The sequence below is a fragment of the Corythoichthys intestinalis genome, chromosome 12 (genome assembly GCF_030265065.1).
Source record: "Corythoichthys intestinalis isolate RoL2023-P3 chromosome 12, ASM3026506v1, whole genome shotgun sequence".
NCBI lineage: Eukaryota > Metazoa > Chordata > Actinopteri > Syngnathiformes > Syngnathidae > Corythoichthys > Corythoichthys intestinalis.
The window spans coordinates 15,988,885-16,012,702 of record NC_080406.1 but is presented as its reverse complement, the minus strand read 5'-3'; the positions used below and the strand labels follow the sequence as shown (position 1 = coordinate 16,012,702).

Sequence of the window (23,818 nt, the reverse complement as noted above, 5' to 3'; positions counted from 1 at the left end):
TGACGTTACACTAAAACTCATACAGTTATTCCACTTGGAACTTCACTCATGTAATTTCAAACCAACGTTATGCACCATTATTCAACTTAAAATATTCCACTTCAGTGAACATAATTTCATATTCCCACTTCATTCAGATATCATTTACACAATTCTGCGTGCTTTCCCGACCATCTTGAATATACTCCCAAACAAGTTCTCTAGAAATAGCATTTTCTAGTACAGTACTACTGTACTGGGTTTACAAGGAAAGAACGCACCCCGTCTTCGCCAGCAGATGGCAGCAGTGCACCATTCGCACGCAAAAGTGGGTTAAATATAGGGTGACCATATTTTGATTTCCAAAAAAGAGGACGCTCAGCCCGGCCTCAAGATACTTGAATTTTACTCGAAGTTCACTCAAAGATGCCTATATCACTTTAATTTATTTAAAGTGTGCCCCCTCACTCTGGATGGAAAACTGCAGTTTGGGGGAAAAAAAAAAATCTATATATATATATAGAATGCAGACCCATGGAAATGTTTGCCTGGTACACCAGACTCACCGCTGTTCCGGCTATTGAGTCTGGCCACCATTCAGCGGATACAATTTCCAGGGCAGAGCAAGCCACAGCAAACAGACAGCGGAGTGGACCAATCAGCGACGGGCAGATGTGACGTTAGTAAAACGACGAGGGCAGGACGAGGGACTTGCGCACGAAAGGAAACATGAGGAGAGCGGAGTTTATTCAACATGGCTAGCGCGAGATAGATTGTTGTCAATGACTCGTGTCGATGTGTTTTTGGTAATTTAAAACTGATTTTACCGTGGATTGGAACATATTCTCGGCTCTCCAGTTCACCATCCGTGTTGTTGTGGAGACGACTTCCGACGCGCAAGAGTGACGTTGCTCGTTAAGAACACGTCACGCAAATAAACTAATCTGATTTGTCCATTGATTTTGTACCTGCTCGAGAGGCCGTTAATGGGCTGGGTCCCAGACTTTTCTCTCAGTGTTTGAAAAATACAGGGAGAACAGTCTGGCTGTGCCAGGCAATGGAAATGTAGTCCAGTCAATACACATACACACAGTAGGCTATGTGCCCACTAAACATTTTTATAAATTTCTATCACAACAATTGTCCTTGACGAATTGTTATTCCCATTCAATTGATATTCTCATTCAATGTTCTAGATTGCACACAAACAATAACCAAAACAAACTGACAAACTATTCAACCAGCATGTTTCCAAACGTAGCAGTTCAAAACTACGTTTCCCATAATACCTAGTATGGTTTAGCTTACTGATAGCTAGCTAAGGAAAAAATCAAACTTTGCGATAAAAGTTTACAATCATCGGGAGCGCAACGAACACACCAAACGGGATTTTACAGTCAAAGCTCTGACATAAGTCAACAGTTGCCATTATATACATATTTATCTTAAAAAACTTAACAACTGGGCAGGCGTTGTGGCCAAATCGTCAACCCAGTAGATGGCGGTAATGCCTCATGATAGGGGTAAACTGCCAACAAAAACAAGAAGAACTACTCCTTCCCTCCCTTCTAGTAGGAGCCATGTCAACTTCTGCCAGCCAGCGGCCGGAGGGGTTCTCTTCAAATTGGTCCCGTGAAAAATCATAAAAACCGGACATTTTTATGAATTTATAAAACCCGCCCGGACGACGAGGATACTACGTGAAAGTAGGACTTGTCCGGGCAAAAGAGGACGTTTGGTCATCCTAGTTAAATATATGACCCCGGGTCCACATTTTTGCTCCAAGTGTTGTAATATTTGGCTAATCTGAACCTTTAATTCATATTGTATGAGTAAACAATGAATTAGCTGTGCGGAAAAGACTTGTATGGACAGTGGCTCGTGGCGTCACGCACATGCGCAATAGTGAGCTAACGCTTAGCATTAGCTGCTCATGTTGCCGACTCACAGCACGACTCATGTTGTTCACATCAAGACTATTACATGATTCGACTCCCAAGAGCAAATAACTGACTGGAAAAGTAAAAATATATGTACACGCACAGGTAGGCATGCATTTAATTGGCGTATCGGTTGGATAGAAATTAAAAGCTTGTTAATTTTGACAGTGATACACGCTACGAGTTTGGGTAAGCAAAGGCTAGTTTAGTTTAAAATGTTAAAGTGGACACGTTAACGACTCTTGAGGATTGAACAAGTTGCTAGGGAGAACTTTGGCTCGTAAAATAAACATTTAAAGGCGTTTACGAGGACTCATAAAAAGCGTTGAGTTAATAAGCTATTAATTACATACCCAGGCGTCTGTCGACGTTGTAATACGCAACAATGAACATTTTATTTGAACCGACGTTAAGTTCCAGACACCAAATATTGCTCTTATACGTACTGTATATTGTACTGTAAACGTAACTCGTGAAATGCCGGGAAAGGGGCAAACATGCTAGCCGACTACCATCACGTTAGCCTCTATTTCGTGAAATACTTCCGAGGGTAAAAAAAAGTAACTTTGAGGAAGCATTCAAAGTAGTAGCACCTACAACGCACTTGGTTGTCTTTGCAACCGTCTTGAGTGTGAATTGGCAAAAGCGGCATTATTTTGTCATCGTGTACTGTATTGCATGTACGAGTACAGTAAATAAACTCGGCACTTGGCCCCGCCCCTTTTGGCGCTTTGACGTGTAGAAGTTAGCATTAAAATTTTATTACAGCAGTTCACAACCTTTTATGTTGTACAGTATAAGAAAAAATATACAGTGGCAATGCGGAGGGCTATATCAGCAACACTGCATTAACTCCTTTACTCCCTGCCGTTTTCAAAGCATTGACAGTCGTTGTAGAGAACCATAAAACCGTTTTTTTCACCAGTTTTTAACTGTAACAGCAGTAGAAAAGCAGGTTTTATTTTTAAACCCCCATAAATGCAGAAAATTAGCTATGACTTTCACGCCACTTGTTTATTTTTTTTGTTTTGCAATGCTTAAAGTTAACCGATTAAAAAAAAACTGTGTTTTTAAACATGGTGTTACTTTTCAAATTTATTTTTAAAAAATTTTTACTCAAGAGTCGTGTTACTCCAAAATAAGTAGTCATCCAAAAAATGTACTCAAGTACAAGTTAAAAAGTATTTCGTTAAAACAATACTCAAATAATGAGTAACATTGTGAGTAACTGCTTACAATTTCTGTTATTTTAAAAATAGTGATTTTTTTTCTCAGCAAAACTTCATCTAAATGAACTGTTTTTATTGTACTCTACTACAGGGGTCCCCAACTTTTTTTGCACCATGGACTGGTGTTCTGCCAAAATCTCCTACATTGGCAAAACGTCATACATTAGTCGAATTTGACACCCAAAGTACTAGCGTGCACTCTAAACTTGTTTTGTTTAGATGCATACAGGAATAACGTACTAAAAAAATGCCTGCAGAAAATACTTAAATGTAGTTATATCAAATAAGGATGGTTTAAATACACTATATGACTAATGTGGTCAACTGCTTCATAGCTAACACAAAAAAAAACAATGGTTAAAAGTATGAGAAGGTAATACATGCAAAACGTATCTTTGAGGCAGTGATAATGTTCTAAATAACTAAATAAAAACAAAAATAGTGAGTACTCGCCGCTTCTAACCGATGTGCGCATGCACGCTGAGCATTGTGTAGACATTTCGCCGCGTAGTAAGGAATGGTCAAACACCGGTGTGATTTGAGTCATTTTTTAACGGACCGGTGTTCTGTTAAATTTAGTACCCTTATAAAATTTTGCTCCCAAAGATATTGTGGCAGTGAAAAAGCCCTCTTTTATATTCAGTTGGACTCTTTTCTACATGTCTGTCCATGATCAAACGTAAGTTAATATTCCTTTCTTTAAAGAAAGTTTGTAGTGTTTACTTTGGAATCGCTGCGTTCGCGGCCATTTTAACGTTACGCGCATGCAAAATTTGTCAGAACACTGGCAATGTGTGGCAGAAAAATACAGCAAATATAAAATAACATTTGTTTTTAGCCTTGTCGTGTTAAATGCAGGGAAAATATAACTCACCTGCTGAATCAGTTGGAGGCCTGAGCTTGTTTCGTTGAGACGAGATGGTCCCATCTAGGTGTGATGGGAGAGTGAGAGAAGCCTGCTTCACAAAGATACGATGTTGGAAATTGTAGCACGGTTTTCAGTGCTCTCGTAGCGATGTCAGGATATTCCGGAATGACTTTAATCCAGAACCTCGGTAGAGTTGTTGTCAGAAATGTACAGTACGTTTAAGGTCGCCGTCATTTGCGATCTCTACAAGCTGATCCTGCTGTTGCACAGACATGCTCGAATCACTCGGTTTATTCACAAACGGGTCACGAATCCACTCCTTCGCAGTTCCTGGGTCTTTAGTGATTGGGAAGTAGCGTAGATTTTGTTTTCTTCGAGGTTGTAGGCTCATCTTCTGGCTCGTCAGATGCTCTTTTCCCCGTAAAAAAAAACTGTCCAAAGACGTCTTTTTTCAGTCATTCTAGTGCTGGGGCTAATTATTTCCGGGAACAAATGTGATGCGCCCACCCAACGTCATACGTTATTATCGAGGACTAGCGCACATAGATATACAAAACAAGATGTACTGCTAGCAGTCCAATCAATTGATTTCTATGACGACATTGTATCCTGTAGCATTATATCTATAGTAGACAGGGATATTGGTGTGTTAATGGGCAGAGGCCAAAGTTAATTCGGCCAGAATGCAGTCGTTAATAAATTATTATTTCTGTGCGGCCCGGCGGTTGGGCACCCCTGCTCTACTATAACCTATCACATGACCATATTCAGATAAAAAGATGACACAAAATCATCGAATTCAGACCAGAACAACACTATGACCTATTACCGGTCCATAGAGCATGAGTGCTCTCTAGTGGAGAAAAAACATTGTTTACCTCTGAATGGTATAATGGAGTCAAGTGTTTATTGTTGCGACGTTTAATTGGTGTGAAACTGTTGCCTGGAACTCCAGACTCACTGCTGTTCCAGCTATAGTCTGGCGACCGTTCCACGGATCAAATTTCTAGGGCGGAGCAAGCCAAAACAAACAGACAGCGGAGTGGAGCAATCAGCAACGGGTGACGTGCCGTTGATAAAGCGACAAGAAACTCTAGCGTGAGGGAATAAACATACGAGAAGCGTGGAGAACGGAGAAGTTTATCCAAAATTGCTAGCGCGAGATAGACTGTCGGTTTTAGCGACTCGATGTGTTTTTGGTAGGGCTGTCAAACGATTAAAATTTTTTATCGCGTTAATCATAGCTTAAAAATTAATTAATCGTACCGTATTGGCCTGAATATAAGACAGTGTTTTTTGCATTGAAATAAGATTGAAAAAGAGGAGGTCGTCTTATACTCGGAGTCTAGACATTATACCCATTCACGACGCGAGATGGCGGCAGATATCATTGAAGCGATGTTCTGTCATGACAGAGCTCAGCTACTGTCCCCCTTCACGGCACTAGATGGCGCCAGATATCATTGAAGTGATGTTCTGTCATGACAGAGCTCAGCTACTCTCAAGTTTAGCCAGTTTCATTATTTTATTGCAATGTTTTTCCTTATTAAGATTTTTTTCAAGACTAGTTACAGTTAGACTTCACTTTGATGGTTAATGCAGAAGCTATTCATTTACGAATGTGATTGCACTTTAGTTTACATATTTTATATGTTCAGATATTAAGAATAAATGAGGCAAAATAACATGCTTTTTCTCTCAAATATATTGTTATAATCATTTGTTTCAGATGTACTGTAATTATTTTCTGTATAAAAATTAATTTGGTGTTCAAAAAGTATTTTTCAAAGTTGAGTCTTGAAAAAGAGGGGGTTGTCTTATAATCAGGGCCGTCTTATATTCGGGCCAATACGGTAATTAATCGCAATTCAGACCATCTCTAAAATATGCCATATTTTTCTGTAAATTATTGTTGAAATGGAAAGATAAGACACAAGACTGACATAAACATAAACATAAATTTGAGAACAAGTTATAGTAATTCTATATTAAAACCCCTCTTAATGTTTTCGTTTTAATAAAATTTGTAAAATTTTCAATCAAAAAATAAACTTATAGCTCATCATTGATGACGTCGCCGAGCGGTGACATCACATTGGGCTGCCTGCCGTTCCTCCTCCAGTGTCTTTAACTACTTAAGGTAGTGATTGAAATACACCACAAGGTGTCAATGGCGAGTTTTGAATTAGAGATCTTGCCAAGGCAAAGTCTGAGTAAGTTTTATGTGTATTTTGCATAATTTTTGATTGGAATTGCCAGTTCTCTTTGCATTGAGCGCTTTTCTTTTTGTGAACATTATTTTTTTGAGAAATTGGTTAAGAGTGAAGAAAAAGATCGTCTCCTGCTCCACCCAAATGCATGATGGAAAGTTGGGAAACCATGACTGTTAAAGTTTAAAAAAATAATTACCGCCCGGCAACGCGATAAATTTCACAGCCCTAGTTTTTGGTCATTTAAAATTGAATTTACCGCAGATTGGAACACATTCTCGGCTCTCTCATTCACCATCTGTGTTGTTGTGGGGACGACTTCCGACGTGCAAGAGTGACGTTGCTTGTTAAGAACACGTCATGCAAATGAACAAATCTGATTGCACAGATGATTTCGTTCTGGCTCGAGAGGCCAATAAGGAGCTGGGTTGCAGACTCTTCTCACGGTGTTTGAAAAACACAGGGAGAAGAGTCTGGCTGTGCCAGGCAAGCGTAATTGAGACAGCCACTGTCGGCATCTATGGCAAAAATAAAGTCAATATGTAGAATAAAGAGGAAAAATGTAACGACTAGTGCTGCAACGATTAATCGATTAACTCGAGTATATTCGAATTCAGTTTTGTTGCTTCGAGTATTCGTTTAATTAAAGTGGCGTTGTAATGCACACAATGTACACTGCCCTTTGGTCTGCCTCTTTTCACATGGCTGAATCCAACTGCTCCCTGTTAGGACCAACGTAAGCTAAGTTTTTGTTTGAGCTAATGTTTTTTCATGCATTCTTAATTTAGTTTGTAGGTATATTTAGCCGTTTTTGTGGGAATATGTGTCTGAACCATTTGTTATGTATCTGAACAATTTGTTAGGAGCATTGTAAAAAAAAAAAAAAAAAAAACTTTAGCATTATATAGCATTTAAGCTAGCGGACTTTTTCTATGTAATTTAGCCAATTGTTCTTTTGTTGCACATAGATCCTCATTAAAAAAAATATATACCGTTTGAGGCTCAGCTGTGGTATTTGAATTTTTCATGTTCCTTATCCGATTACTCGATTAGTCGCAATAACTAGTCCATCGATTAATCGACTACTAAAATATTTGATAGCTGCAGCCTGCAGCCCTTGTAACGACTCTAGTGTAGCCCAAAGTAGCGGAAAAGAGTAGTGTTTCCTCCTCACAAATCGACTCAAGTAAAAAGTATTGCGTGGTAAAACTACTCTAAAAAGTACATTTTCCTCATTAAGTCACACAACTAAATGTAACGGAGCAAATGAAACGCGTTATTAGTACCCACCTCTGATGTTCTCCAGATAGTGTACACACTTTTTACTTACGACATATTTTTCCTTGCAAATTACATCTTTTTCGCCATCTTTTCCAGGTGCAGGTGTTTGTGACTAAAAGAGTGGAGGCACAATGTTGAACGCTACAAATGGCGACCAAAACCATGTTGTCAATTATGTGGAAGAGTACTTGGACTTGGTGGAGTCACTACCTTTGGATATGCAGAGGAGTGTTTCCCTCATGAAGGAAATTGATGCGAGGTATCAAGGTAAAAAAAATAAACAACAACAAACAAAAAAAACTTTTGAAAATTGTTTTAGTCGTCTAACGTAATGATAATTTTCTTCCTATCAAGACGTCCTCAAGGAGTTGGAGGATGCCTATGACCGCTATTGTAAAGAGTCAGACTCGCCCCAAAGACGCAAGCTACAGCTGTCAATCCAGAGGGCGCTTATTCGCAGTCAGGAGCTTGGAGATGAGAAGATTCAAATTGCTGGACAGATGGTGAGTTAGTGTGGAAAAAATCTTGTACAATCAATAGAAGAAAACACAGAGTTTCATTTTTTCTTGGGGAAAAACCTCAATAAAAGCCAGGTGTGTGTGTTAATTACATTTTTACATATTTTTTCCATTATAGAAGTCTTTAAAAAATGCATCATTAGCATACTTAAGTACGTTCAAACATCATATTTTTACTGGGTGTTATCTGTCCCTTTAACAGTCATTCACTACCATGCATGTCACAAGACATCCTGTTCTTTCAAGCGCCACAGTATATTGTGTTATATGGCTACCGAAAGACAGACCTTACATAAAGAAACATTAGTTTCCCATCTTTCATCATTAAAAAAATGGTTGTTTTGACTTTTGTTCTTTAGTTATTGGCAGTTGAACATCATAAGCAACATTAGCCACGTTTACATGCTGACTTTTATTCATACCAATTCAAATCATTCCAAATGGAAATTTCACATCAGCTGTTTACATGTCACTTCATCTATTCCGATCCAGCGTTTACATGTGACTGCCTTTATTCCGAAAGGACGTTTGACAACTGCCGTCTGACATGCGCAGATTAATCAAAACAAAGCGTCACGTTGCAAAACATGGAGATCGATCGTCAGATCAGCTGCTGTTTTAACTTTTCGAGTGGAAACAAAACTTCAGAATGATACGCCGTTCATTTAAAAAGTTGTGTGGGTGCGCTGTGCGTGTGCTTGGAAGCCATGTTGCAAGTGACGTTACTTACGTCACCAAGTGACGTCACCACGTCAGTACGGAGCATGCGCAGAAAGAACGCAACCAGACACCATTCCGCTTCCCTGTTTACATGATATAATTTTACTTCTAATCGGTTTGGGAAAAGGAATATTCCACCCCTGTGAATCGGAATGAAATTTCATTCGGTTTGGGCCTGTTCATTCCGAATGAGGTGTTTATATGGAACACATTTATTCGGTTTGAACAAATATTCCGATTGTAATTGGAATATTTGGCTCCATGTAAACGTGGCAATTGTTGTCTTCAGTAGTGAATGTTTTTTTTTTTTTTTAAACTAAAGTAGAAAACAGTAAATATTCATTTTGAAATACACATTTAAAAAAAAAAGTCAATTATTTTTTTTAATTTTTACATTTTCTTTTAAAAACAAACAAAAAAAGTAAATATTTTCTTTCGCAAATTGTATTTGAAAACATTTTTAAAATTCAAACCTCGGACTGAGAGCTTAAGCAGCCAAAAACAAAGCATTGCCGTATTTCTGACCTTTGGCCCTTACTTTTCTCACCTACTCTTCAAATTGAGTAATATGTTAACAAGCTATCGCAAAACTCTGTCTGACCTCCGTGACTTTTGACCACATTCCACCCAAATTTAATAATCTCTTTCGTTTCATATTGTAAACATTCTGCAATTTTGATAATCTGTGGGTTCGTTCTTGTTATCACACAAGAACAAATGATCGCTGCCAGGTCCTTCCAATTCAAATGGATTAGACATCTATGTCCGTCCATGTCCTGCAAGCACTCAAAATACTGTATATTTTTAAAATTTGCTGTACTCCGTTCCAGGTGGAGTTGGTGGAGAACCGAACCCGTCAGTTAGACTGGCACTCAGAACTCCTGGTGGCCGCCAAAGAAACCCAGGAAAGCCACACCCCAGCACCTACTTCCTCTGTGACAGCCACTGCTTCGTCCATGTCGTCATCCTCGTCTTCGTCCGGCGCCGCCCCGACCAAAACGGCCCACCACGACAAAAAGCGCGAAGAGGTGACGGCGAACTTGACCGGCAGCGACAAGGGCAAGCGTGCTCGCCGGCAGAAGAACGGCGATGGTTACGGCGGCCCGGACGCCAGCGAGGACATCGGCGCCGGAGCGACACGGGAAAAGCGGGCCAAGACCTCGTCCAAGAAGAAGAAGAGATCCAAGGGCAAGTCGGAGGTGTCGCCGCCCGATTTGCCCATCGACCCGGACGAGCCTACGTACTGCCTTTGCGAGCAGGTTTCTTACGGCGAGATGATCGGATGCGATAACGACGAGTGTCCCAAAGAGTGGTTCCATTTCTCATGCGTGGGCCTCCATCACAAACCCAAAGGCAAGTGGTACTGTCCAAAGTGCCGCGGTGAGAATGAGAAAACTATGGACAAAGCCTTGGAGAGGGCCAAGAAAGAGCGAGCGTACAACAGGTAGCCAAACTCGGTGCAAATTAAAAACATTGCCTGACATTTTTAGTATTAGTACAACTAGTTTTTTCTCTGTGTTATTACTAAATAGTTCTGTAAATAGTTATTTTTGTAAGACTGCCTCCTATTGAAATGTGCAATTGGCTAAGGTAAATAGAGATTCCAGTCAAACACACCATGTTACATGAAGATTATCACCTCCATTTTGATCGGATTTCACTAAAATTCGGGTTACATCTGAATGTGTTTTTCCACTGTTTCAAAGTATTAAAAATAAAACCAAATGCTATATAAAAAATCAGGGTTCCTGCTGTTGCTTACAAAGTGTCTTACATGTGTTCCTACAGGTTTCAAAAAGTGAATTTAAGACTTTTTAAGAGGACTTTGAATTGATTGCAAATTTCCTGGATGAATCTCAATGCCCCTTGCTCACTGATTCCAAATTTCAATTGAAATAATCAGGTTGTGATAGAAACAAGTTTTTCTTAAATATTTTTCACATTTACTGCAATTTAAAGTGGAAGGAATTTAAACGAGTCGCTTTAAGCCTCTTCCAATTCAAACGGATTTGACGTCAAGCGTTGTCAATGGCATTGGAATTTCTTGTTACCTCCACCAGTAGTTTAAATTCGCAGAAGTGAAGGTTATGTATTCAGTTTATGTCTGTCTGCGTGTTCAAGACAACTGAAGAACAAATAAAGGGATTATTATAGAACTGGCAGGGTATGTTTGTATGATGGAGTATTAGGCCCAAATAAGAAAAAAAAAAAGGACTGAGATTTAAAGTCATACGGGGCCCCTAAAGGAATATCGACAGAAATAAAATACATTTAAACCATGTGGTACGCACCAGATAGTATGTAGTCGCACCAGAAACAATCGGCAAGCAAGACAAACTATGTGCAAGTAATGCAGTAATATCTTTATAGTTGATTCCAAGATTGACGTGAAATCAACTAACTCATGTCTCCTCATTTTTGAGAAATGAATAATTTTCAGTGTTTATATTTTTTTACTACACAAAAAATGTGAAAAACTAATTATTACCTGTACTCTTATGATTAATCTAAGAGTATTTAAAAAAAAAAATAAAAATAAAGCAGGGGCTGGTAAATATTGACTTCTGTAGTCCTTGATGTCAGTCTTCCAAGTTTAAAGTGCGTATGACACAAAAAAGCATGTTTATTTCATATTTCACGCTGTGTTTTATGCTCCTGAATGAAATGGACCACTTGGATGTGTGCGGAAGCAATTGTCTTATATATTATATTTTTGAATCCCGCGCCATGAAAATGAGTGACTTGCTTCAGTCTCGGGTTTAGGACGAATGCGAATGTGACGTCACCCGGATCAGCATCTCACAATACAGAAATTGAATCAGCTGATTTTGCGGATTAATACGTACGCCAGCCAAACGGCTGCAAAAAATGGTTGCTGCACCAGGGAGAGGCATGCGAGCCTTTTTGTGTTTCAAAAGGTTCCCGTTCACCGCGGATATAGGCCAAAACAAGCCCAACGACTGTGGGACCATTGAGTGAGTAAACATCGTATTTTGTATCATGTCAAATACTGGGATCATGGCACACGTTTTAATACGGAGGTGGCTTGCATTTGTGGCTGATTGTCCACAGAGAATGCCACTCGGCCAACGACTGGTGGTCTGTTTACACACACCCCTCCATACTCTGCTATTGCCCTCTTCGTATGCCGGGTGTTCTGTCAGATTTTCAACCCCATCAGAAATTGCAACTTTGTGTTAAAAATGGCTGCGAATACAGAGATTACAAAGTAAACACTACAAACTTTCTTTAAATAGGACGTTTGATCACGAACGGACATGTAGAAAACTTCTCCTCAGACACATCCTGCCATGTTAGCTGCACAACAACTGCACGCCGCTCTCTCATTGTTTACGTCTTTGCCGTGTAGTATAGTATTCGTGTTGACCATGTGGCAGCTACGAGCTCCTCCGACGACGGCCGGTTTGTCCGGCGGTACTCTCCAGCTGCTCCCCCGGCGAGCTCTCCTGTCTGCAGCAGGGGAACGAGCTGTAACCAGCTCGCCACCGGGCGGGTTGCCGAGCGGCGAAGACAATCGACAACCCCGCCGCCGTGTGACATGATCAGGGTTAGTTTTGTGTGATTTTTCGCTTCGAAAAGCGAAAATAAGTCTGAGACGTCACTCGGTTCGGGTTAGCATGTTGGCTAGCTGTTCACGCCTCTTGGTTTGTTTACATTCTCCGAAGCCGGGAAATGTGAAAACCCGGACTAACCACGGTGGCATAAAATATCGTTCGGGAGGTGCGACAGTAAAAATGAAGTCGACAGCTTTGACCATTATGGAGTAATTTTGCCATATCGTACTGAATAAATGCATTTTTATTATTTCATATTCCATTTAGCACAAGACTGTTATTTGTCATGACCATACCATTTATTTAGCAATTGGGGAAAAATACTTCAATAAAAAATATCCTGTAAAAATATTAGACTGAAACAATGACATTTTGCAGCTCTCGTCGTCGCATTTTCCTCGTTCTGAATAGTTCCCCCTCAATGGGCTGAATTCTAAATTAGACGAAACCATGACCCTGCCGACGTCATCCTCCTGTTGGGGACGCTAGAGCCCTATAAATGGTAGGCGTGGCGGATTAATAGACTAATTTCCCGTCATCTGCGCTTTGCCAAATTGCTGCATATCGCCAAATCGTCTCAAAATATTCTAATTCACATAATAATCCTATTTAAGACTTTTTTTATCCTGTCGAACGCACTTTAAATGAATTTGGGTTGTTGTTTTATAATACCAGAAATACTCACTTATCCTATTAAAAGGGTTAAAACGCTCTTACATTTCACTGCATGAAACTGAAGGAACCCTGTAAATTCTGTTTCAAGTGTTTTGAAAAAAAATCTCCAATTTCACTTGATAAAACCTGTGCAACTGTGAGGCAGTTCACAAAACAAATATGCTGCCCGAAGTGTAATGTGACGCCTCATAATTGCGGTTAGTTTGAAACATTACATAATGTAACAAAGAATTTGTGACGCAAACATCACAGTCTAAAATTAGGTACTCAAAGAACTACACCAGAATGTCATTGTGCTATAACCTAGATTAAAATTTTGCTAAAGCAAACACTGCACCTGCAGTAAATTTGCCTCATGTTCATCTTTTTTTACGTACAAACGTTCAGGGAAAAAATGACATGGGAGACAGCTCGTGCAAAATCTGTACATATATATTCAGATGCATGATTCTTATATACATGGTACTGAAGAGGGAGGTAAGATTAGCTCATTGTCTCACGCATGCAAGAAAGAGATCACGGCACAACAGAGATAGCGTAACATTGTCGGGAGTCCTCGACGGCAAACGTGAAAAAACGGCGTGGACGTTAAATGTGAGCCAGGTAAGTCGGCGGCCCGCGAGCAAGGTGAGATTCAGCACAAAATGCTGCCGGGATAATGGGCGGCAATGTAGAAAACATTTCCCTCTCGGCTGGCAAGAAAAAGTATTTCTATCAAGGGCGTGAAAAGGTAAAGTGCATAAAATGTTGAGAGTAAAAAAAGAAAAGGTGAGATTAAGATCATCTAAACTTGCGTTAAAGCAGGTCAACTATCTCGCCAGCTTCGTTCTACGATGGCCGACACTCTCTTCTCGTATTCGCGCTTGTTCTCCTGGTACAGCTGAGCTGCCTGGCTGTTGGCCGGGCTGTTGGGATTTGGCTCGTCCAGCAAAGACTGCAACGGAAATGGCAATACCTGTCATTTCTCTCCTTTAGTGAGCAAATATCACATTTTGAGCTGCTACAAACTGTTAGTTTTTTATTAATCGGCGGTTATTTTTACCATGTGTCTAATCATCACATACATGTATGTACGTACATATAGACACACACCCACACACACATATATACATGTACAAACATATATATGGCGGAAAACACAAAGCTGAAAAGGCAGTTTCTGCTTTTGCACCCCTCTTTAAAATAAACTACTGTATTTAAAGCCAAAAGAACTGTTGTATTTGATAGAACAATATGTCTATATGCTGCCATAGGAGTTCCATGGTGCATTAAGCCCCCGAAATATTTTTAATTTGTCCGTTTTACCCTGGAGCCCTCCGTTTACAGACACTGCGCAACTGCTCTTGTTTCAACCCAGCCATAAAAAGAAGAGAATTATATTTATTATTCGAAATGTCTATCATTTTTAGCTTAGAATCATTAATGTATGTCTATGCTACGGTAACATTTAGTTTAAAAAAAACAAAAAAAAAAAAACAACAACAACTGCTTTTATAAAATTCAATTGCATATTTTAAACTTTTAAACAAATTACGACACAATGGAAAAAATAGCGTCAGTAAATCTTGACCACTCCTTGATGTCTGCGATTTATGCATCGCGACCATTGTTATATTACCGTGTTTCACCCATAAAATCCCCAGCTGTGGCCATTCACAACTGTGTCTTACCACTCTGTGATACATGCTACACAGATTTTTTAGGATCAAAATATGGTAAGTATGCGATAATATCTCGTTAAAATCATGGTGTCTTTAATTATGCTCTCTCATGCTCTCACCTCAAGTTAGGGTTTAGGGTTGTCCCCCCCCCCCCCCCCCCCCCAAGATGCCCTCCTGCTTAAAATGTTTCTTACACCAGAAAATAGAGATTTTAAGCTTTCCAAAGATGTATTACACATGCATATAGAACAATTCTGAAATTTGACCAAACTTCAAGCCACCTGAGTGTTTTCCGCCATATACGTATCATATACACAGACATATATATATATATATATATATATATATATATACACACCATATTGGCCCGAATATAGGACGGTGTTTTTTGCATTGAAATAAGACTGAAAAAGGGGGGGGGGGGGGGATGTCTTATATTCGCGGTCTAGGCATAATACCCATTCACAACGCTAGATGGCGCCAGATATTATTGAAGCGATGTTCTGTCATGACAGATCTCAGCTACTCTCAAGTTTAACCAGTTTGCATGATTTTATTGCAATGTTTTTCCTTATTCAGATTTGTTTCAAGACTACAGTTACAGTTAGACTTGACTTTGATGGTTAATGCAGTTATTGCAATGTTGTTGTTTTATCACAATAGATTGGTTTATTTACATTTAAAAAACCAGAAGCCATTGATTTACGAATGTGATTGCACTTTAGTTTACATATTTAAATGTTCAGATATTAAGATTTGAATGAGGCAAAATAACATGCTTTTTCTCTCAAATATATTGTTATAATCATTTGTTTAAGCTGTAATTATTTTCTGTATAAAAAGTAATTTGGTGTTCAAAAAGTCCTTTTTCAAACTTGAGTCTTATAATCAGGGCCGTCTTATATTCGGGCCAATACAGTATATATTTATATATATACAGTACTGTGCAAAAGTTTTAGGCAGGACACCTGCCTAAAACTTTTGCACAGTACTGTAATTTTTTTTAATTATTATTAAATTCATTAGGATCATGGAAGCTTCCACTTGGGGAAAATATATACATACAGTGTATCCTGTATATACATAATATAATAAAAATATACAGTACTGTGCAAAGGTTTTAGGCAGGCCTAAAACTTTTGCACAGTACTGTATATTTTTTAAATAATAATAAAACAAAGAAAATATTTACTCCTTACTCCTATTTCATAAAAAAAAATAAAATAAAAAAAAGTTAAAAAAAAAAAAAAAATCTCATTTTGGCAATTACAAAAATCAATTTTCACTGAGGGCAATAATAATCTATTAGTAAGATTAATAATATAATATATATATATATATATATATATTATATTATATTTCAAATGGAAAAAAGAAGGGTTCCCCCCTTTTTTGATTATTTCATTCAAAATATTAAAAATACAAAAGATATACTCTTTTTACTAAACACAATGTTTACCATTTTAACTCCTTTGTTTCATTAATTGTAAATGTTTACCATTTTAACCCTTTGATTCATTAATTGAGAGAAAAAAAAAGTTTCAAAAGTTAATAAACAATTAAGTAAAAAATAATGCAAAATTCACAATTAACTCATGCTGGCATTTACGGCAATAAACAAAGGGGTTGCTCTAAAAATGAGCTGTGTTTACATTAACCCAGTACTTCTCAAATAGTGGGGCGCGCCCCCCTGGGGGGGCGCAGAGCAATGCCAGGGGGGGCGCATGTGTCCTCGGGGAACATGCTTTTTTCTTTTTTTTTTTGCCGGACTGGAATAAAGTGTAGTTGCACATCCACTCAGTGGGTGGCAGTGGCGCTCTCATTTTCAGAGTGCGTGCAGTATTTTTGAACTAAGGAAGAGCACTCAGCACATAGAAAACAGATATGAAGAGCGGTGCGCCGCCGGCGTTGTCGAAAGCCGTTTTCCGAACGGACTCACTCACGCAGCGACCCACTGTCTTGTCCGGTTCTCACGTCGCTGCCCAAGAAGTGCCATTTTCGGCTTGGGATCGTCACGACGACCGCCCTCACCTACGGTTCTACCTCGGCCGCCGAGAATGCGCTTTTTTCGTGCCGTTTGCCTTTTAGCTTTTAATTTTAATACAGTGTGTGATGAGGAAAGACTACTGTTTACTGTGTATAAAAATAATTATAGCGGACTGCCAGAAGCCAAATCAATTAAGACGCCACTTAAAGACATTCGACCCCAATCTCATTGATAAGCCGCTTGATTGTTTTTCAGCGAAAACGTGCCGAATATTGCCAACAATAGTCCTGCTTTGTCAGTGTTATATCAGTAAACCAGTGAGCATTGTTAGCATGCTCATTGCAAAATGACTCCACACCATTGCAAGGGAGGTAATACAGAGTGTGAGCAGCAAAAATAAAAACTGTCCTTCAGTCCAAGGACACTCTTTTATTCCTTTATTCATTTTTGTTTTTTTCGGTCAATTTTTTTTGGCATACTGTCCTCATGAGTGAATGTTTCTAATCAATTTGAATTTGTTATTATTTACGGATTTTATTACATTTTATTTTTCTGTATCAAATGGTCAAAAATGTACCTTGAGTGTATTGTTACAGTTTGAATGTGACTTTCTTTTTTTTTTTTTTTTAAATTCAGGCAAATTGATGCACGTCAAGTCTTGTCTGTTACAAACAAAACAATGTTAATAAAGTTATACTTTATTATAAGTTGATCTATGTTACTTTTTTTCTTTATTAGAAAAAAAGGACACAATGTTAGGCAGATGCGTATTTATAATAGTAATTTTATAGACAAATAATACTATTTACAGTGGCGGCAGAGAGTTTGGGGGGGGGCGAAACATTTACGTCTTGCTTGGGGGGGGGGCGTAACAGAAAATAATTGAGAAGCACTGCATTAACCGCACAGTAACTTCGGTATTTTACCACCTACAGTACCATCACTGAAAATAAGGAAACAGACTGACAAACTTCCTGCTATTCCTAACGGCTTTATTGGCCATTGACAGCGATAGCTGTCCAATCCATTCATCGACAGCCCTCCTAGTACAAATGGATTTGATGTTTATTGCTGTCCAAGGCATTGACTAAATTAAGAGGCTCATAAAGAGCTTTTGAAAAAAAATTGGTTAAAAACGTCAATTAACCGAGCAGCCCTAATCAAATATCTATTCCTTACCTGGATGGACGTAAGAATTGAAGACACATCGTACGTGGGACTCCATCGATTTTGGAGGATATCCAAACAAATACTACCATCTGCATAGACTATAAAAGGAAAAATCATTAAGATATTTAGTAAAATTGCAATAAATGCAATAATATTATGGTGAAATGATTGCAAAATGTATTTTTCAACCCTCCCAGGTTAAATGCATTAGATTTCTACAAGTAATAGACTCATTTAAATTCACAGCCACATGGACGTCTGTCACCTTCAATGCTACACAAACAGTTAAGGCGTGGTTGCAATTTGTACAAACGTGTGTGTGGCAGCCGTTGACCAAGTTGAGCGACATTCTTACCATTTGGATGAAACATTTTTGACACAAATCGCACCGTAGGAGGTTTGTTGGGGTATTCTTCTGTGAACTCTACAATCAGTTTAAATGTACCTGAAACCAAAAATAAAAAGTGTCGTAGGCAATAATCAAAAACACTCATACGTCAGTCATTGGCCATTATACGTAAACACGTACCATCTTCAAATGGAGTTCCTTCAGGACTGAAAGATAAGAAAAGTGCAGAGAAACAATTCAATTAGTTTATAGATAAAATATTTAGAGACAATGTTTACATCAAAATTGTAATAATTATGTATTTTGAGGCTTTTAACGGTTAGTATCCTCTGATCTGCAGATAATTCAGTTTGAAAACCGAAATGGCCACTACTAAAATGCCGTTGATTAATCGACTATCAAAACAGTCATTTATGTTAAATGGAACCTCAGACTCAAAGACTTGTTGGTTCTAATAAGCCACAGCTCTCTTTTACTAAAATGTGTTATTAGAAACACATAAAATATTGCCATTGATTTAAAAACAAACTATAATACTTAGTAAACGTTTTGACTTAAAGAGGGCGCCATGTTTTATGGACGCTCGGGGCGATGACATAGATTGTCACTAGGAGTGGGAACCCCTTGGTACCTCACGATACGATACGCGATACAGAGCTCACGATAACGACGATACGACGATACAACGATTATCGATACATTGGTCAGGAAATCATTGGAGGATATTCTAAAAAAAAACTAATAAACAGAAAAAACAAGCTTCTCCTGCGAATTGGAATGAGTTTATCACTGGTAGACGTCCAATCCATTTGAACTGGGAGGGTGGCAGCGAATGAACGTTCGTTCATTCGCTGCCATCCCTCCCACTTCAAACAGATTGAACGTCTATGGCTTTCAGTGGCAGTCAATGTCAGGCAATGAGGTAATTTTGGCCCATTTAAAGGGTATTAAAACACTAAGGGGCTGTGAGATATCAATAGAACCGTTATGTGGCAAGATAACAAATATTAATAAAGTTAACAAAAAAATAAATAACATTCATGAGCAATTATCGAAAATAGATCGAAAGTTACGAACATTTCAGAAAGTATTCCGAAAACAGCCAAATAGGGCGGAGACGTCACAACAAGGAAACAAAAGGTCGAGGCAGGTGCCATCGATGTTTATCGACGAGAGAGCTGCGTTCGTGTTTTATCAAAAAATCGCTAAAATTGTTCAAACCTGTCATGCTATGTGGTGTACAAATAGCCATTTGTCGCAATGGCTAATTTTGCAGACCCAGCCTCCCGCACAGTTTTGTGCGGTGCGCATTTTACACCTGAAAGCTATTCAAACTATGGACAAATGAAATCAGGTTTTGCTAAGAAATTGCTGCTGAAAGCCGATGCGGTGCCCACCATACACGCGCAGCCACCTAAATGTCCTGAGATATCATGAAAGAGGACGATGACTGGCTCTGATGAGACCACCCTACCACCCCAGCCTAACCAAAGGAGTGGAGCAGCCAAGCTCGAAATGGCAAAAGTGAGTGCTCTTTTATAATAAAAAACATATCACGCATTGGATATAGGACTGGACACATGTATAAGTTATCGCTCGTAAAATATACAGAACAAATCCTCTAATCCCATTCATATTTGTGTCGGTTGGCAGAGCGAAAACCGATGATAGCACAATAAATGATAATTATTCTCTGCATTACTTTATTTTGCGGTCACGGTGTATCAGCTTCTCAAAAAGAAATGTAAAACAAACAGTTTGGTGTTTCCCACACGATCTGTTGTTGCCGGTGTTTCATCAGTGTGATTGCTCCCCTCAATGATCCTTTCATTAGGCTGCATTGGCTTTCGTTTGGGCTCAAATTGATAACCCAAAACACCAAAGAAAGGTTCAAAACTCTCCTCGTCACCATTAGAAGAATGTTCGTTATGTCGGATTCGTCGCTGCAACTAGAAACAAAATTGTCCCCCATCATCGCCGCCATTCAGTACTAAGCACTGAGCCGGTTGTTTCCTTGTAGTGACGTCACGCACACAATATGCTAAATTTCTGGGATCTCGGGGGCGGGTCGTTTTAGCTTGACAATCAATCCAAATTTCTATCATTTTCTTGGTGTTGCGATGTGTTTAATTACACAAAGTGGCATGATATGAATCCAAAAGGCATGCGTTTATGGATAAATGATGGAATATTAGCATTTCCCCAGGTGTTGTCATACCCTTTAAGGTCATTTACCTGTTCATTTTCAATTACTTCCTGTTGATTTTGGGGTATTTTATGGGTCACTTCCTGTTGATTTTGAGTTGCAGTCGAGGTAGTGACCTGAGAATCACCCAAACCAATAGGCAGTGACTCAAACTTAACAGGAAATGATCTGTAAATGAATAGCAAGTGACCTGTAAATGCCCTGAAAATCGGACAGAATGACTGCGAATGCTCTGGTTTCGAATGAACCAACATCCCCAGTCTAAATGGATTGGGCGTCGAGCACTGTCAATGGAAGCCTTAGAGTTAACTGAGACACTATTATGGTGGAAGAATTTGGTAGCAACTTGATGGTTCCTTTTATTCTATTTTTTTTTAACATTGACACCTTTTTAAAACGATATCTCGATTCTTGGCAGGAGCATATCGATAACCTTTTGGGATACAAAGTATCACGATACATCACCATTTCGATATTTTGTCACTGTCACTTGACGAATGCTACCGGGTTACTGCAATTCCTTCTACGCGGCGAGACATCCAACACATGCACTCATTGGTTAAAAGCGGTGAGTACTTACTCTTTGTGTTTTTATTAAGTCTTTCATTACCTTTTCATTGCATGTGTTTCCCTCTCATACTTTTAAACATTGTGTTTTCTTGTGGTAGCTTTAAAGCAGATTGTTGATCTGTTGACCACACTAATCATGTAGCATATTCAAACCACCCTTATTAAATTATTATAAAATTATTACTAGTTTAATTATTTTTTTAAGGCATCTTTAGTATGTTCTGTCTGTATGCACCTAAACAAAACAAGCTGAAAGCACACAGTAGTACTTTGGGTGTCAAATTTGCCTCTTGTAGACGTTTCGCCGGCGTGGTACATTTTGCCAGAACAGTTTTTTTTTTCCTACTCTCATCTCGTCCCGTCTTTCCTATTCATTTTGCTTTTGCTGCTCATTTTGTGAAATATTGACAGTCCTGTCATGCTCATTAATGTTCATCTTGAGTTCAAATTAAAAGGGTTGAACAGATGACATGTTTATGTCACTAGAGTCATGGAAGCCCGGCAGCATGACCATGTGACGTCACTGTCCTGTGATGTCAACAACAATAGCGACCTACTAGTTAAACTAATTTTACAAATTGTATAAAAACGAAAACATCAAGAGGGGTTTCAAACTCATAATAACATCTATCTTCTAAGAACTAGAAGTCCTTCTATCCGAGGATCCCTTTAAAGGCACGATAATTGCTGATGACTCATACTGCATCTCGAAAAAGTCAGTTACCTAATAAATTAAGCAATTACTGTACGAGTAAAAAGTGTTAAAGTTGTTCACAGTATGAATTAATCCAAGGGTCTCAAACTTGCGGTGCAGGGGCTGATTGCCTACAATCACTGAGGGTATTTCAAGCAGCCCCCGGCTAAATCAGGTTTAGACCCCTGAATTATACACTTAAATTCAGTCACAGCTGTATTCTGTATATGTCAGCTTACCCAAAAATGACTGCATTCCACACCATGATGTTGTTTTCAGACGGGGCTCCACTGACACCAGCTGGGGGGTCTTCTTGTAGCCTAATACCAAAGACATATTTTATAGGGTGGGGTTCAACCACTGTTAATTGGCATCTTTGCTAATTCACTTAGTATATTGACCATTTTGTCTGGAGAATGGTGATAATTTCCCTTTTACTTTACTTTACTGTTACCCAACTTACAATGACCCCTACTTACTACTCAATAGAACAGAATAGACTAGCCCTTTACTGTCATTATACAGTGGATAATAAATACACCTTGTATAATAATATAGAATAGAATAGCCCCTTATTGTCATTATCACACTATATAATGACAATAAAGGGCTATTCTATTCTATTGAGTAGTAAATAGGTGTCATTTTAAGTTAGGTAACAGTAAAGTAAAAGTGAAATTATCAACACTCTACGGACAAAATGGTCAATATGCTAAGTGAATTAGCAAAGATACCAATTACACAATTATACAGTGTATATTGTTAATGACAATAAATGGCTATTCTATCCTATTGAGTAGTAAGTAGGGGTTATTTTAAATTAGGTAACAGTAAAGTAAAATTGCAATTATCAACACTCCACGGACAAAATATTCGCTGACAGCCTTCACTATTGTTCTCTTGTCTATTTACGAAAAGTTCATAACGAAGGAACACACAAACAATGACACGGGTTTAAAAAATGACTTAACAATCGACAAACGAGTCAAACAATTGCTTTCCACTAGCTAAATATTAGCTCGTTCCACACTTAAGTACACATAACTTATCTTTTTACAAAATGTAACCTAGGAACAGTTTTTAGCCTACACGAACATAATATTGGCTATATCTTCACATGAAAATTATGTTCAATTGATTCTAATATTTAAAACAACACCCCCGAGTGTTTCGAGATTCGACATAGCTTAGCCACTTTTAACAAATCCTTACGGGGTCTGCGGAAACAAGCAACTCACCGTTTAAAATCTCTCATGAGTCTCCTTCGAGCCGGTGTGGACATGGCCCAACTTTGTCAATATAAACTTTATTATTACTGTTGTTTATGTTAATTAACTCCGTTTATCTGAAAACATCCTAGTTCGGACGTTCTCTCTATGATAATCCCGTCTGGTTAGCCCTTCCCCTTTACAAGGGAGATACCATGTTTGAATACAAAGAGGGGCGTACGAAACTGAATTACACTTAGCCGCTAGAGTCATCGCATAAAACAAATTTATAAACCTACCCATTTTTGTCTGCACGTCAATCTCTTTTCACCCGCTATTTGTGCATCAAATAATCAAGAGAAAAAAAGTATTTACCTTAATTTATAAAATTTTTACTCCCCTATTTCGGCGAATGCTTGCGTCCGACGGGGCGCGGCTTAATCACGTGGCGATTGTGCAGCATTGTGTTGGTGAAGGTCGGGCCTGTTCCTGACAGGTGACCGGACTCCGAGCGCCAACTCAGCGGGGGCCAAACACGTGAGCACGGGGTGTGCCAACCTTCCCCATCCGCTCTATTTAAAGATACAGTCAAACCGATCTTCCATGAAGTCAACTTCCCACAAACTAACAGAAACATGAGCAAATAGACTTTCAAATTTCATTTGGGCCAGGGGCGTAGGTTTGGTCCCAACATTGGTCGGGTTGATATAACAGCATGCATGTGCACTATTTGCTGGGGACGGGACATTATTAAAACCAAACAGATTGGGTGAACGGGGGTCAGTGCTACATTTCACACAAATATGAACCTAATTAATTGATAGGCTAAATAATCAATGCAAAATACACGAACTTTCATGTGTATTTGTTCAGGTGATTCACAGTTCGATACAAACCTTTTGTTTTCAAAAGCTACAGAAGAAACATTTTGAAAACTTTCAGAATAAGTTATATATATTTTTTCTCTAGTTTCCAGTA

General features: G+C 38.8%; 2 protein-coding genes across 2 annotated transcripts; one reads left to right on the top strand and one right to left on the bottom strand.

Moving 5' to 3' along the window:
• The first annotated feature begins 1,883 nt into the window (after positions 1–1,883).
• Positions 1,884–11,195, top strand: ing1 (inhibitor of growth family, member 1). The gene is made up of 4 exons (XM_057852164.1): positions 1,884–2,024; positions 7,604–7,774; positions 7,862–8,010; positions 9,576–11,195. The coding sequence occupies exons 2-4, from the start codon at positions 7,639–7,641 to the stop codon at positions 10,191–10,193; spliced, it is 903 nt and encodes a 300-aa protein (XP_057708147.1). The 5' UTR covers positions 1,884–2,024; positions 7,604–7,638; the 3' UTR covers positions 10,194–11,195.
• Positions 11,196–13,409: 2,214 nt separating this feature from the next.
• On the bottom strand, positions 13,410–23,032 carry LOC130926874 (ubiquitin-conjugating enzyme E2 A-like). The gene is made up of 6 exons (XM_057852167.1): positions 22,871–23,032; positions 21,872–21,952; positions 18,343–18,368; positions 18,169–18,258; positions 17,823–17,911; positions 13,410–13,929 (listed from the first exon to the last, which is right to left on the bottom strand). Exons 1-6 carry the CDS (start codon positions 22,912–22,914, stop codon positions 13,801–13,803), a joined length of 459 nt encoding a protein of 152 aa, XP_057708150.1. The 5' UTR covers positions 22,915–23,032; the 3' UTR covers positions 13,410–13,800.
• Between the last annotated feature and the right edge of the window lie 786 nt (positions 23,033–23,818).

Coding starts and splice junctions, on each gene's coding strand:
- ing1 (XM_057852164.1), top strand. CDS start 7,639: ATGTTGAACGCTACAAATGGCGACCAAAACCATGTTGTCAATTATGTG. Junction 7,775..7,861: donor AATTGATGCGAGGTATCAAG/GTAAAAAAAATA, acceptor CTTCCTATCAAG/ACGTCCTCAAGGAGTTGGAG. Junction 8,011..9,575: donor TTCAAATTGCTGGACAGATG/GTGAGTTAGTGT, acceptor ACTCCGTTCCAG/GTGGAGTTGGTGGAGAACCG.
- LOC130926874 (XM_057852167.1), bottom strand. CDS start 22,914: ATGTCCACACCGGCTCGAAGGAGACTCATGAGAGATTTTAAACG. Junction 21,953..22,870: donor CTCATGAGAGATTTTAAACG/GTGAGTTGCTTG, acceptor CTTTGGTATTAG/GCTACAAGAAGACCCCCCAG. Junction 18,369..21,871: donor TGGAATGCAGTCATTTTTGG/GTAAGCTGACAT, acceptor CTTATCTTTCAG/TCCTGAAGGAACTCCATTTG.